General features: G+C 38.9%; 1 protein-coding gene across 2 annotated transcripts in view; it reads left to right on the forward strand.

Annotated features, from left to right (window-relative positions):
* Positions 1 to 14,632, forward strand: part of LOC131473936 (ryanodine receptor 2-like) — a 66,497-nt gene that overhangs the window by 18,347 nt on the left and 33,518 nt on the right. For both annotated transcript variants that reach the window (XR_009242250.1, XM_058651558.1), the window contains exons 30-53: positions 126 to 258; positions 395 to 509; positions 819 to 979; positions 1,194 to 1,353; positions 1,795 to 1,881; positions 1,983 to 2,209; positions 2,871 to 3,084; positions 3,175 to 3,789; positions 3,932 to 4,132; positions 4,563 to 4,674; positions 5,344 to 5,484; positions 6,318 to 6,594; positions 6,763 to 6,877; positions 7,160 to 7,292; positions 7,726 to 7,829; positions 8,143 to 8,278; positions 9,066 to 9,252; positions 10,348 to 10,459; positions 11,054 to 11,174; positions 11,376 to 11,545; positions 12,338 to 12,558; positions 13,008 to 13,098; positions 13,214 to 13,351; positions 14,362 to 14,519. Coding sequence is in view for 1 of the 2 variants with exons in the window: in XM_058651558.1 (XP_058507541.1) it covers positions 126 to 258; positions 395 to 509; positions 819 to 979; positions 1,194 to 1,353; positions 1,795 to 1,881; positions 1,983 to 2,209; positions 2,871 to 3,084; positions 3,175 to 3,789; positions 3,932 to 4,132; positions 4,563 to 4,674; positions 5,344 to 5,484; positions 6,318 to 6,594; positions 6,763 to 6,877; positions 7,160 to 7,292; positions 7,726 to 7,829; positions 8,143 to 8,278; positions 9,066 to 9,252; positions 10,348 to 10,459; positions 11,054 to 11,174; positions 11,376 to 11,545; positions 12,338 to 12,558; positions 13,008 to 13,098; positions 13,214 to 13,351; positions 14,362 to 14,519 (4,129 nt within the window). In the remaining variant the exon portion in view is untranslated. The remainder of the gene's footprint in view (positions 1 to 125; positions 259 to 394; positions 510 to 818; positions 980 to 1,193; positions 1,354 to 1,794; positions 1,882 to 1,982; positions 2,210 to 2,870; positions 3,085 to 3,174; positions 3,790 to 3,931; positions 4,133 to 4,562; positions 4,675 to 5,343; positions 5,485 to 6,317; positions 6,595 to 6,762; positions 6,878 to 7,159; positions 7,293 to 7,725; positions 7,830 to 8,142; positions 8,279 to 9,065; positions 9,253 to 10,347; positions 10,460 to 11,053; positions 11,175 to 11,375; positions 11,546 to 12,337; positions 12,559 to 13,007; positions 13,099 to 13,213; positions 13,352 to 14,361; positions 14,520 to 14,632) is intronic.

The raw sequence follows: 14,632 nt of genomic DNA on the forward strand, positions 1-14,632 counted from the left end.
GTCGTAACAGCTGATGTTTTGTAATTAATCCAGATTACTGGCATTCTAACACTTTGACCTTAGTAAACGGTTCTATGTAATCTTCTATAAGCCTCACTCTAATTAATTCCCATTGTCCTTTCCAGGAAGGAAAGAGCAGGAGGAAGTGGACTCTGACTTTGAAGTGCTTATGAAGTCGGCTCACAGCTTTGCTGGCTCAAGAGACGAGCTCAACCATAAGGATCATAGCCAAGACAAAACATCCAGATTGAAACAGCGGTAGGTCACAGAAAAACTGAAATGAAGAAAATTACACCATGTGCATAATTTGGGGGTAAAGAAAGGAGCTTTTTTCAAGTTACTTCTCATAAAATGAGGCATAAATGAAGTAATGCGTGCGTTTCTGTTCTGTAAGGTTCTTGCTGAAGAGGACTAAACCAGGCCTCGTCAGCAGCAACTCATCTGCACGGCTTCTCGAAGATGTTGTAGTTGACAAAGAGATCTGTGACCACCTCATCCAGAGCTCCAGAGTAAGGCTTCAATATTTTTTATCACGTCTAAATCAAATAACTAAAGAATTTACAAAAAAAAGAAAGAAAGTTACACTTAAGAATGTTTGTACTGTTATATCGAAATGACCTGCACTTAACCTAGAAATAATGAGAGCAATAGCAAAATGCATTTTCACACCTTGCTGCTTCAGAATGTAACAAAATCTGCTGCAGGGCATTTGCATATTGATCAGCTTTTTGCTGCTAGATGTACAGTAATCACCTGCTGCAATAACCCCTTTGTGCAAATACCAAATAATGACACTTTTTAACCTTCCTCTGTTTCAGTATTACTACTCAGTGAGGGTTCTCCCAGGACAGGAGCCATTTAATGTGTGGGTGGGCTGGGTGACCTCTGACTTTCATCATAATGACATGACATTTGACACAGACTATGTCAACACTGTGACTGTCACCCTGGGAGATGACGGTGGTAAAGTCCAGGAAAGGTAAGTGTGCATCAGGAAAGTTATATTTTTAGTGTGCTTGGCTTTAACAGAAATGTGACAACTATTGCAGTCAGGGATGTGATTGTTGCCTTTAGATACTCCACACCACACTGTTTTACTGAAGATGCTTGAACCTTGTATCCCATTGTACAGGAAATGATCAATTAACAATCTGTGTGAATATAATTGAACATATGCCCGTCCTTTTGCACAGTGTGAAGCGGTGCAGCTGTTACATGGTGTGTGCTGGAGAAGCAACAGGTTTGTCTCAGAGCCGAAGAAGTGCAGGTTTAGAAATTGGCTGTTTGATCGACACGGCCACTGGTCTGCTCTCCTTCACCTCCAGTGGAGTGGAGATGGCCACCTTCTATCAAGTACGTAACATAGGGCACTCTTTTTATGTAATTAATGTACATTAATCTAAACTTAATCAAGCTCATATTGAGATATGTACACTCTACCACTTTATTAGGTACACAAGCAAATCAGATGAGTAATAAAGTGGTTTTTCATCATCTTTAAGGTGTGAGATGATCTGAAGCGTACCTTGGCTGTAATGAGTAGTTTGATTTGATTTAATGTTGCAAGTTATGCTTGACTTTTTATCATTTTAATCCAGTCTGGCCATTCTCCTATGAGTTGCTCCCATGTAATTGGCTGATTAAATATTTGCATTAACAAGCAGTTGAACAGTTGTATCTAATATAGTGGCCAGTGAATGTTTATTGCCCTTGGAGGAATAACATCAGTAGTTATTTAAGGAAATATTTAACGGTTATGTTATTAAAATGAGATATTGTTTTACCACTGATCAGGTGGAAGCCAGCACAAAACTGTTTCCTGCCGTTTTTGTCAAGCCAACCACGAGCAGCATGTTTCAGTTTCAACTGGGATGCATTAAGGTAAAGAGAGGTTTTATTATAAATCATAATTTATGTAAAAGCCACATTTGTCTCTTTATTATGTTAACCCATTAAGTTTGCTTGTTTTTCTCTTTATCCAGAATGTGATGCCACTGTCAACAGGATTGCTTCGCAGCCAAAGCAGAAATGCCACTCCTCAGTGTCCTCCAAGGATTCAGGTTCAGCATCTAACCCCGGTTTCATGGACAAGAGTACCAGACTGTGCATTACAGGTGTTAGTAGATCGACCAGATGAACATCATGGCTGGAGTGTCCAGTGCTCTGAGCCCCTGCAAGTCATGACCCTTCACATCCCTGATGAAAACAGGTTAGAAAGCAAGAATAATTACTGTATGTTGTTTTGGAAGTGGGCTCACAGGAAGGGATGTATGTGTAGCTCTTATTTGTACCCAAATGTTTAAATGCACTTATTGTAAGTCGCTTTGGATAAAAGCGTCTGCTAAATGACATGTAATTGTTTGTAATGCTACCATCATGTGACATGTGCTTTGTTTGTGGAGTGTTAACACCCACCTTGTACCGCAGCCATTTTGCCAGTTTAGCAGGAAAAGCACAGGTGTTAGTGATCAGACACTGAGGAAGCTAAATGGAACCGTATGTTAACAATGGAAGGTGAAGTCAATCAGGGGGTGTGTATACTGGCTGTGGAAAGAACTCTGTTTAAATGAATATATTGGGGGAAATTCTGACATGATTTATAACATCAGTTAATATTTTGTTAAGGAGTTAATGGTCTCAGTCACCATTTTTGGGTCTTCTTCAATCGAACATGATGTCATTTTTGGACATGGTGTCATGACTAAATGGATCTCTGCAATTATTTATTTACTATTTTCATTTGTGGTTTTCCAACTATGACTTGTCAAAATGGCCATCACAAAGGGCTTACTGACTGTTCTCTTGGAGACATAATGCAACAACACTGTCCTTGACTAACACCTTTAATTTTTGATGATATGTACATGCAGGTGTGTCGACATTTTGGAGTTGTCTGAACTCGATGACCTCTTGAAATTTCATCATCACACACTCCTCCTCTACTGCTCTTTGTGCACCCTTGGGAACACCAGAGTTTGTCACTCCCTCTGCAGTTATGTGGACCAGTCTCAGATCCTTCATGCCATTCAGAATCCCAACCTCCCTGGCCCAATTCGATCTGCATTTTACCAGCTCCTTACTGAGGTGACTGCTCTTTCATGTTTGTTTTAGATTACATTTATTATTTATCAAGGAAAATATACATTAACTCAAATCTATGATTGTTTTTTTTAGGTTTACCTCAGCAGCCACACCTCAGCATGTCTAATGATGAACCATGAATACATTGTGCCTATGACAGAACAGACCAGACAGGTCACCCTTTATCCCAGCCCTGCTAATGGTGGTCAACTTCCTGCTTGCATTCCCAACACTAGTCTTAGCACATCTCTTAAACCACAAATGCACTTCTCAACCCCATGTTTTGTGACAAGTGATGGGATAGAAGCAGGCGATGCAGTTAAAATAGTCTACACAGACAGCCCAGAAATCCCCCTGGACATACTAAAGTGTCTGACCATGGAGATGCTGATTGCAGGAGTATGGGCTGTGGGTCAGGGTGTGAGGGATCCTGTAGGAGGCAGCATTGAGCTTCTGCTTGTTCCCTTAATTAAACTGTTCTATACCCTGCTGGTAATGGGTGTATTTGGTAATAAAGATCTCGGCATAGTTTTGAGTCTGATAGAGCCTGGAGTTTTCTCCATAGATGCTAAAACCCCTGAGGAGGAAGAGGAAGAAGAAGCAATTTATGCTAATGAAAAAGGATGGAAAAACAGCAACAAGACAGAATATGACACTCCTTCACAAGGACTCCTTCAGATGAAGCTTCCAGAAGCTGTCAAACTTGAGGTGAACAAACAAACGGGTTCCTTTGGCATGTTTCTCTTAATTATCCCATTGCATGTTATTTCGGATCAGCTTCAGATGCTGTACTGTCACATACAAGTGATTTGAAATTAATCAAAAGGTTTTGCTCATTCTTTCCCACCAGCTCTGCCATTTGTTGTCCTATCTGTGTGATAGCCAGGTGCGCCACAGGGTGGAGGCTGTGGTTGCCTTCTCTGACACTTTGGTGGGGCAGCTACAGGAGAACCAACGTTTTCGCTACAACCAGGTCATGCAGGCACTCAACATGTCTGCTGCCTTAACTGCACGGAAAACCAAGGAGTTCCGCTCCCCTCCACAGGAACAGGTTGAATGGACTTTAATCAAATACATGTTAAAGAGAGAATTGTAAATATGCTGAGTTTGTCCAAGTGTTAGCTTGTTAAGTTTATATATTGAATATACCACCCATAAGTATTACCCAAAATTGTAGATTTGGTAAAAGCTTTTTTATGTGTGCTTTAGGCAAGGTCCTTGGTTTCAGAGCAGAGCAGAGGTTTCTTCAGAGCAAATAGATAAACTAAGCAGAGTGTGTGTTGTCAAAGAAAGGGGAGAGTTGTGTATCCTTTTTCCCTCAAGTATTTGTAAAATAAAGAGCTGAGTGGAGGAGATTATTGCAATCTGCAGTCTCACCACTGGATGTAATCTATTACTACGCACTAGACCTTTAATATCCATTTTTACAGAGATGTTCATTTAAAACTACACAGTTGTTTCATCTTTCTATCTGTCTTTAGATCAACATGCTGCTGAACTTCAGAGAGGATGAGCAGCAGGAGCATTGTCCATGTCCAGTGAAAATCCAGCAGCTTCTCCAAGACTTTCATCACCTCCTGAGCACACACTGTGGTCAGAACTAATGATTTGTTATTTCAAATGTTTGCATTTTTGTGTGATTCATGAATATTTAAATTGTTTCGCCTCTCCTCTGCTACATGTGCTTGCTTCGAAAATTCTATGAGATCCTCCAAACAAATATCCGCAATGTGTGATTGCATCATACTTCAGCTGTCTGTGTAACAGCCCCAGATTAATCAAATCAAATCAGCCACAATAGCCTAACTGACAATGTGAAGGGCTGCTGCTACATCAGCCCTTTCAAACAATCAACTTTAAAGTCAACTAAAATCTGCTCAGCTCTGCTCTTAGTAAATGTAATATTCTATCTCATGGCCTTGATTACTCACTTTTTATCTAACAAGCCTGCGTTTGTGATGTGCTGTCGTGTGTATTTTTAAATTGCACTTATTCTGAGTTTTTTCCTGTTTAGTTATGTATTTTATGTATCAGCTTTGTGCTGATATTTCTGTTTTTTTTTTTTTATTCTAATCTACCAAGGATATATAGATGCAAATTAGTAGTACAGTTCATCAAATGGTGACATTTACGTTTGAGCTTTACACTTTAATTATTGTAGACAATAAATACAATTGATTGGGCGAGAAAGCAGTGACCAAGAAAGAAGTACTGACCGTGAGTGCCACTGAGGAAATCACGTCTTATTTTGCTGTTGTGCAGGCATTGAATTGGACAGTGAGTCAGAGGATGAGGAGGATGCTGAGATGCCAGTAAAAGATTGGCTGCTCAGTCTAGTGGTGAGAGCCTTTGAAGTGAGGAAGTCTTCCACACAGGTAGAGGAGAGTAGACCGCGGAGTGCCAGTAAGTATGTTGTGGAAATCTTTTTTTTGTCTTCCAACACTTTTGTATTCTTCTTAGGTGCTCTCCATAACTACTTGACTTTTTCACTTTTTGTTGCCACACACCTGTACATTGACCATGCAACATTTTTGTTTTTAAATATATATATTGTAACAATGGCATACAGAATATGTCTTGTAGTTGGTTTAGTGTTTGGTGAATGTGGATACACTATGTGAATGAGAGTGAGCTATTGTATGTGTGTTGTTTCTGAAACACTTTTTATTGTAGGAATTCTTTTAATGTTGTGATAGCTGTCAATAAATAAATGACGACAAATTCGGTCACATCTACAGATGATGATATTGATGTACACAACTAGGAAAAAACTAATCCTGTGTCTATCACCCTTGCAATACTGTAATAAGCACAACCAATAATTTCATTCTCACTGAATTGATTAATTCCCTGTTCTACGAATCACTAGTACATACCTGCACTTATTATGAATAGTTTTCTGGCATTGATTCATATTTGATGTCAGTATCAGTGAAGCTGTCCTTCCAGTACACTCTCCTCAGCCTGTTACAGTTATTATAGAGTGGGTTCATGGGTTTTGAGAAGGCAGACAGGAGGGGATGTGAAGCGTTGCTTGCATCAATTGCAGTGCAGCCTGCAATTGCATGCTTTTTTTGACCCCTACTACAAAAGATTTTTTTTCTATTTATCCCCTAGGCAACAAAAAAAAACATTGATGTGTCCAGTGTTTCCTCCTGTAGCCTTTCCTTTTAAACGTAAGACTTGTGGCTTTCCATTCCTACTTAATCATATATCACCTGATGCTCTTTCTTCAGAGTCCCTCAAAAAGCTGATTTCTGAAACAATGGTGCGCTGGACTGAAGAGTGTGAGATAGAGGACCCTGAACTTGTTAGAGCGGTCTTCTCATTGCTTCACCGCCAGTGTCAGGGCCTTGGGGGTCAGATGGAAGGACCACTCTGCAGAGCCTATACAATCAGCCAGGCTTCTGTGGAAGATACGATGATGCTACTGTCCTCCCTGGCTCAAATCCGCTCTCTCCTTAGTGTCCGCATGGGGAAAGAGGAGGAGAAGCTGACGATCAGGAGGCTTGGGTAGGGAGAGATTTGCAATTTAATGTGGTTTGGCCTCTTTTTAACACATCTTGATTATTGTCATGGTGTATGGATTAATTCCTCACACACTGACATCATCATATGCTCCGTTGTGTGGAAAGTATTCTCTCAGTTTTTTTTGTTTTTTTTCCATATTTGTATGTACAGAGACATCATGAATAATAAAGTTTTCTACCAACACCCCAACCTAATGAGGGTATTGGGGATGCATGAGACCGTGATGGAGGTGATGGTTAATGTTCTCGGAGAAGGGGAATCGAAGGTGAGAGAATAATTAAAATTTGTTTGTGATGGTAGGGGGAAAAATGTGTGTAATCAAAAAAGCAGGTCATCAGCAGTTCTTTCATTTTGTTACTTGAACAGCTTATATATATTATTTGTTCCATTGGCCATATAAGCTAATATGAGTTTAGCAAGGCAGGGCTTTTGCTAATACAAAGAGTTCTGGCCAAAGTGTGGTATAATCCATGTTATTCACTTATTTTTACATGCCATATAACTTTTTGCTTTTTCTTTATATTCCTACTTTATCTTCTCTTATTAGGAGATTACATTTCCCAAGATGGTGGCCAGCTGTTGTCGATTCCTTTGTTACTTTTGTCGTATCAGCCGTCACAATCAGGGAGCACTGTTTGACCATCTCAGCTACCTTTTGGAAAACAGCAGTGTTGGACTGGGTAAATCACACTCTCATACTTGTCTGTGTCTTTGTGTAGTTGTTTAAATGTAAAAAAATCCACACTGCAATGATTGCACCACATAAATCTATAAATCCAGGCCATAACTCTCTAGTTTTTCTTGTAAGGCTTTTGCAAGGATGGCGTTACATTTTCAAATTAAAAACATTCACAAACCTAGTTTTGCCAAGTAAAAATTGTAGGAATGATATGTAACTGCATTAAAGTTTTATCTTGTTGGACTCTTCTTTTTTACCAGTACATAAGGAAAGGAAGAGAAGTTTTCCCTGAGGTGCTCATTGTGTTGAGTTAGATTTTCTTTTTTACAGGGGTAATAACATTGTGTAGTTGTCAGGATCTTGCCCCTTCAGTAAGAGACCCCAGTGTCTTGACATGTATAGTGTTCTGATTATTTTATGCCTTTGTCCCTCAGCTTCACCGTCCATGCGTGGAGCCACTCCTCTAGACGTGGCAGCAGCCTCTGTGATGGATAATAATGAACTGGCCTTAGCACTAAAGGAACCTGACCTAGAGAAGGTGATTCCATATTCTGTGCCTTCCTCCACAGTACTGTTCTTAACAGTCTGCATTATGCAAAGTGCTTTGCTCTTTATTGAACATTTAACTGGCATAATTACATCTGGTCACAAGAAGGAAGTTTTGTGCGAAATAATTTCTATTGGGTAAGATTTACCAGAAAAGCAACTGTGTGAAGTCAACACATTTGACTTCACACAGTGAAGTCAAATGTGTAACAAAGAGTAACAAACTTACTCTTTGTTGATGATTGCAGCTGCAATATTGCATTGTGGAGTCTAGTCTGGTTCAATGTATTGTGATTTGATTTAAGGTGGTGCAGTATCTGGCTGGCTGTGGTCTTCAGAGCTGCCCGTTGCTACTGGAGAAAGGCTACCCCGATATTGGATGGAACCCGGTGGAGGGCGAGCGTTACTTGGATTACCTACGTTTTGCTGTTTTCTGCAACGGTAACCTGTCAATTTGAGTCATGCCTTTCTTGTTATGATGTTTAAACATACTCATACAATATTACACAAGTTAACCCCCATGAATAATTTGTTTGTACTTGCTGTTAATTTTCAGCATTGTACATAATATGTTTTGCATTGTGATCTACTAATTTAAAGTTAGTATGTTTTGCTGGATAAATAGTGGATTATAATCCACCAGGCTTTCTTTTCTAGTAACGAAAAGGAGTCGTGAAGATATTGTCCTGTAACACTACACAGTAATCCATGCAGATAATTTTGCATTTATTTTTCTGCAGCCTTTTATTTTTCACTAAAAGAGTACATGAAATAATCTGTAACAGTGCAAGAATAGAAAGAGCAAATGTACAATTTAAATGGCATACAAGGCTGCATAATTCCATGCTGCCGTTCTAGTAAACTATTTGCAATACAGATGATTCATTTCTGGTTCTTTTCTATTGATTTTCCTTACCCTGAAGCGGTGCCTGGAAGGCATCAATTCAAATTGACCTTGAGGGTATTGACAGTTCAGCCTAAGGTCATTGTCTTTCATACCTTAGATCTATCAGTGATTTTAGCCTTGCTTAGCTTATATTCAGATCATAGTACCATTATCCTTTGATTGTCCTGATTTGAGGGTTTTGATATTTGAACACTTCATCATGAAAATCTGTGCTTCTTTGTCACAGGGTTGTAATTGCACTAAGATGCCGACACAATCCACAATCTCTCATCAAGTCTATTGTCAGTTTGTCTTTACTTTCTCTGTGGTCCGTGTCCAAAGGTGAGAGTGTGGAGGAAAATGCCTACGTGGTGTTGAGATTGCTGATTCGTCGGCCTGAGTGTTTTGGCCCTGCTCTGCGAGGTGATGGCGGGAACGGTCTTCTAGCAGCCATGGAGGAGGCCATCAAGATCTCTGAGGACCTGTCTATGGACGGACCCTACACCACTTTCCAGTCCAACAGAACACAGTCAGTATTGGATGAGAGTGGACAAATTATTTAAAATCTGAGGAACTTAATTTGTCAAAAATGCATTTATAGTTTTAAATAAGGCTTTAACGTCGGAGATTCTTTTTGTCTTCTGTGGTGTTGAAAAATACTATGTTTTTCAGTTTCCTTTTCCATGAACATAGTGGAATGATGCAAATTCTAGTATAACAAGTACTTTAAAAACAACAACCGCTGAAACAATGTGCTTTACATCAGAGATAAATAAAACAAATAAAATATAGAAAAATAAGACCTAAAAGACAAAAACCAAACAATAAAACAGACAATTAAACAATAAAATACTGTAGAAAGTACTGTAGAAAGTATCAAAACAATAAAACAGGTAGAACCAACGTCATACTGGGTACAAATGGGTTATTAGATATGTTTTAAAAATGAACAGTGAAGGGGCCTGTCTAATATGCAGAGGAAGATGGTAAAGTATAACCAATGGCCTTTCTGTGTAGTTTGTGTGTTCTTTCTATGTGCATGTGGGTTTTAGCTTCTTCTGCATTTCAAAGACATGCAGATTTGGGTTAAATTAAAAGGAGACTATATTGAATACAGGTGTGAATGTGAGCGATTGTCACCAGATCAAGTAGTAGATAAAGAATACATTTCCATTTTCTTATATATTTTCACATTATATTGCATCTCTTTCTCACACCATTTTACATTCTCACTGGCTGTGAATTCAGATGAGATCAAAGATAAGCATACAACCAGAATGTTAATTTTAATAATAGTTCTGTGTCACACGTGTAATAAAACGTTTTTGTGCCTTATCATATTAACTCTCCATTAATTTTTTCATACAGTGTTTCTGACGACCTAAATAAAAGATACGTAATCCTAAAATTTCAAGTTTATTTACGCTGATTATTTTTAAGAATGAAATTGAGGTAGGAGTTGTTAGCATCTGCTCTGTCTTTATCTCTTGTCACCATTGTGCCTTAACATGACTAACAGGCTGCTTTGCTTGGGATTATTTAATTGTTTGATTCTTTACAATCCTTATTGATTAAGTTGGTTGTTGGCTTACCCTTTTACCATTGTGATTGTTTTCTATACCAGAGATATTGTCCAGGACCACGTTGATGACGACCTTGTTCACATGGGACATGCCATCATGAGCTTCTACTCAGCCCTTATTGACTTGCTGGGGCGCTGTGCTCCAGAGATGCATGTGAGTGTTTTTTCTGCGGAGAGCAGCCGTTCCTCATTAATAATCACTGATTTTAGTAACAATAAAGCCTAATGGAGAAGGAGCAAAGTGCCCTTTAAAGAATGAGTCACAAGGAGCCCTACAATAAACAAACAGAAACAACTCACTTTATTGCGTTTATAGATTTCCACACAATGGTGCAGTCCACACAGAATGACCAGTCATCAAGCGAAAGATGAAATGTTTCTGTCTAAGTGTCTGAGTAAAAAAAAGAAGCCTTTTGAGAGGATTCTTTTGATTTCTTTTAGCTCATTACAGTGGGATTGAAGTGCATAGGAAAGACAGGGCATTTTTTTGTTGCATTTTTCAAACACACAGCCAATTCCAAATGCCTCGCAGAAACTATGAACATGCTTTGAAAGCATTTAAAGTGAATGAAAAAGCACATTTAATTGTAAAAGGTGAAAAAAATAGTCAACCAAACTTGCTTTGACTGCAAGAAGAGCTGCAACTTGGATGTCACCAATAGTTAATGGATCAGTATTCACAGTAACATTTTAGACACAATGTGTTTTTCTTGTAAGCTGTAAATGACCAAAATGAATTCTTGTTTAGTTAATTCAAGGAGGCAAAGGAGAAGCCATCCGCATCCGCGCCATTCTCCAGTCACTCGTCCCCATTCAGGATCTTGAGGGAGTCATCAGCATCTCCTTTCAAGTCCCTTCAGTGTCAAAAGGTTTGAGGAATCAGTCACATTTCACTCTCTTATGTGTTTATTTCAATCAGGAGGGACTAGGGAATGAAATTATTGAATTTATTACAGGTTAAACACAATAATGTGCTTATGGTCTTTGAAATGTCTGTGGCAACTGAAGAGGATGAAACTATGATAGAAGCAGATAACCATCTAATATGACATATTCATTTGTTCCTGCAGATGGTCTGGTGGTTGAGTCTGACCTGTCTACAGTTTTCTGCCCAGACCATAAGGCAGCTATGGTTCTGTTCCTTGACCGGGTTTATGGCATCGAGAGCAGGCACTTTTTCCTCCGGCTGCTAGAAGTTGGTTTTCTGCCTGACCTTCAGGCTGCCGTCTCACTTGACACTGTGAGCAGTTGAAATTCTGAGTAGTGTTTTTCACCTGTTTGTGAAAGGGGTGAGAGGTTGTAGGAGTAACCTTTGACTCCATATTGATCCAAGCTTTACCTTGTTACCAATGACAAACTTTAACTTTGCTGACCTCCCGTCTCCAACATTGCAACTCTTGACATTTCTGTGTCCTTGTCTTTTGAAACATGACTTGAATCACTGTTTGTATGTCTCAGTTTTTAGCGAACTATCTGTGCAGTAAATAGGGTTTTCTATTAGACATTAACGTACGCTTTCCTCAAAATCAAAGAACATTTTTCAGTTTTGATATTTGTTTATATACTTGTTGTAGTCTGCTCATTAAAAAAATTATGTTCTCATGTATTATACATATATAATTATATAAAACTGCTGTTGCCAATCTGCTTTGAGGTTTAACATGTGCTTTTAGAGATGGTCTTCTGCATATCTTGGTTTTAATTAGTCTTTTTTGGGAGTCATTTTTGCTTTTCGATCACCAGTACGGCCATTCTCTTCTGACCTCTGGCTTCAATTAGGCATTTTTATCTGCATGAACAATCCCGGTAGATCAGCAGTATCTGAAATAGTAAGACCTCTAAGAACCATGCCATGTTCAAAGTCACTTAATTCACCTTTCTTACCCATGTTGCTAGTCGTCATGACCATGTCTACATGCCTAAAAGCATTTAGTTGCTGCTATGTGATTGGCTGATTCAATATGTGTATTAAACAGATGTACTTATTAGTCGGTCTTGCTACTCTTTCATTTTCATTTTGTTCCTCTTGCAGGCGGATTTGGGATCCACTGACATGGCTCTGGCCCTCAACAGATACTTGTGTACATCTGTGCTCCCCCTGCTCATCAAATGTTCATCTCTCTTCTGTGGTTTGGACGACCATACCTTGTTGGTGGATTCTCTCATTCAGGCAGTCTACAGCCTCTCCAGAGCTCTCAGTTTGACCAAGGCTCAGAGAGACATTACAGAGGAGTGTTTGTTGGCTGTGTGCAGGTATAGTTTTTAGTTGATGTTATGAAGCAACCTACATATTTAGCGCTCTTTCTCCACAATATGATTTACACAAACACATTTGCTGTCTGCAGGTAAGGTATTGATTTTCCTGCAAGTTGCTGGTAGATTATATTCTTATTTTTAGTAACTGCATTTCCAGTGGTCTGCTTTTTTTTTTTAAATTATTATTATTGTATATCCATCGACTGTCTGTCTCATTTTCTTTTTGCTGTTTGGCTAAATTACACATTGACAAGAAAGGAGAATCACAGTAAATCCCATTTAGCCCTATCCAGATATAATTTACTAAATCTAGTCTAATTTTAATTAATATTGTTCCTGCGTGATCTGTTATGTGTCACTTTTCTTAATGAAGACATAGAAATCGGTCATAACCTCATTTATTTACAATGACATGTGTCCAATTTTACACTTGTTGGTGTCCTCAGTAAACTGCAACCATCCATGATGCAGCCTCTTCTACGTCGCCTTGTCCTTGATGTTCCTCATCTCACAGACCACAGCAAGATACCTCTAAGGGTGAATACACAACTTATAGTTTACTACCATAAAAATGTTTTTTTTCTTGCACAAGGTTTTAATGGACTGTTTTGTCCATTAACTGCTGACATTGGTGAACACTTTTGTCTACTAGCTCTTGACCAGTCACTATGAGGAGAGGTGGAAGTACTTGAAAACCGGTGGGCAGGGTGACCAGAATTCAGCCTCTGAAGTGGAGCTGCACCTGTCCACTACATTGTTCTGGGGAGTGTTAAAGGCTTTGGCAAAAAGGGTAAACCATTTAAGTACAATTTTCACCACCATTTTTCATTTTGACTATAAAAAATGACCTTAAATGTCACTAATATATATATGTTGATTGATCATTTTTGACATTGTGGTTCTTATATCATCTTCAATGCCCATATGCTGGTATGTAGCAGTGTCCTTACAGAGTCATTGTAGGTATGAGAGAGAATTGATTGATTACTGAATCACCTCAGCGTTTACCGGTCTGATTCATAAAATGAGGACTTAAAAAAAATAAGCTCATAATGTCCTTCCACATCAGACAACCTTAGTAAATGGCTTCACAGTCTGAATTACAAAAGATTCAGTCACAAAAACAGTGTCTTAGATTTGCAGTATAAGATGAGATAAGATAAGATGGTCCTTTATTAGTCCAACATCAGCAAACTTTATAGTGTCACGGCAGCAAACACAGCGATGTAAAGGTAATAAATATGAAACATACATTATCTATGAATGTACGATATTGAGAAAATATTGTGTGCAGGAATATGTCCACTTATTGTATTGCCCCTTAACCAGGTTTTGGGGGAAGATGGACTATGTTGATGAGAAATCAGAATCATTATGTCAAATAATGAAATCCAACATGTTCATTAATTTATAAAATGTAATTGAATGAGCTGGTGGCCTAAGTTGAAGAGAGTTCTGTCAGAAAAAATCAGACAAATGCCCTCAGTTAGGAGACACATCACCCAAAGAGAGCAGACCTCTGCTTTGGCTACTCATTTTCCCACAATGTCAAAACACTCTCCTATATATTTTTTATTTTTTTTATTTATTATTATTCCCTAACGTTTTGAGTTATGCTGCTCACAAACACACAGACAAGCAGCCAAATATAGTAGAGAACACACAACCTCCTTGGACACACATTGTTACTCTGGCACAACACCCAGAACCAGGCTTAACTACTATCTCTCTTACACTTACCTATGCTCTCTCTCCCACTCACTGTTCCACTATGCCATCTTTTCTGATCCAACTCTAAAGCCCTATGAGCCTCAGTTATTCAAGCTTTGTATCCGGTGTCTGGCTGCAGTGGCCAAGGCCCTTCCTCCTGACCACATGGACTCCGTGTCTCCAACTGAGAGAAAATCTTTCATGGACACAGATGGACACTTTGACCCCCAGCCTGTCGATACCTCCAAGTAAGATACTGAACATCAGATAATGGACAAAATAAATAAATAATTACAGGTGTAGTCTTGAAGATTTGCTATTCTCTTTCAGTGATACTTTATAAAAGTGTGTAGTGTACATT

This window comes from Solea solea, chromosome 15 (genome assembly GCF_958295425.1).
Source record: "Solea solea chromosome 15, fSolSol10.1, whole genome shotgun sequence".
In the NCBI taxonomy this organism is placed as follows: domain Eukaryota; kingdom Metazoa; phylum Chordata; class Actinopteri; order Pleuronectiformes; family Soleidae; genus Solea; species Solea solea.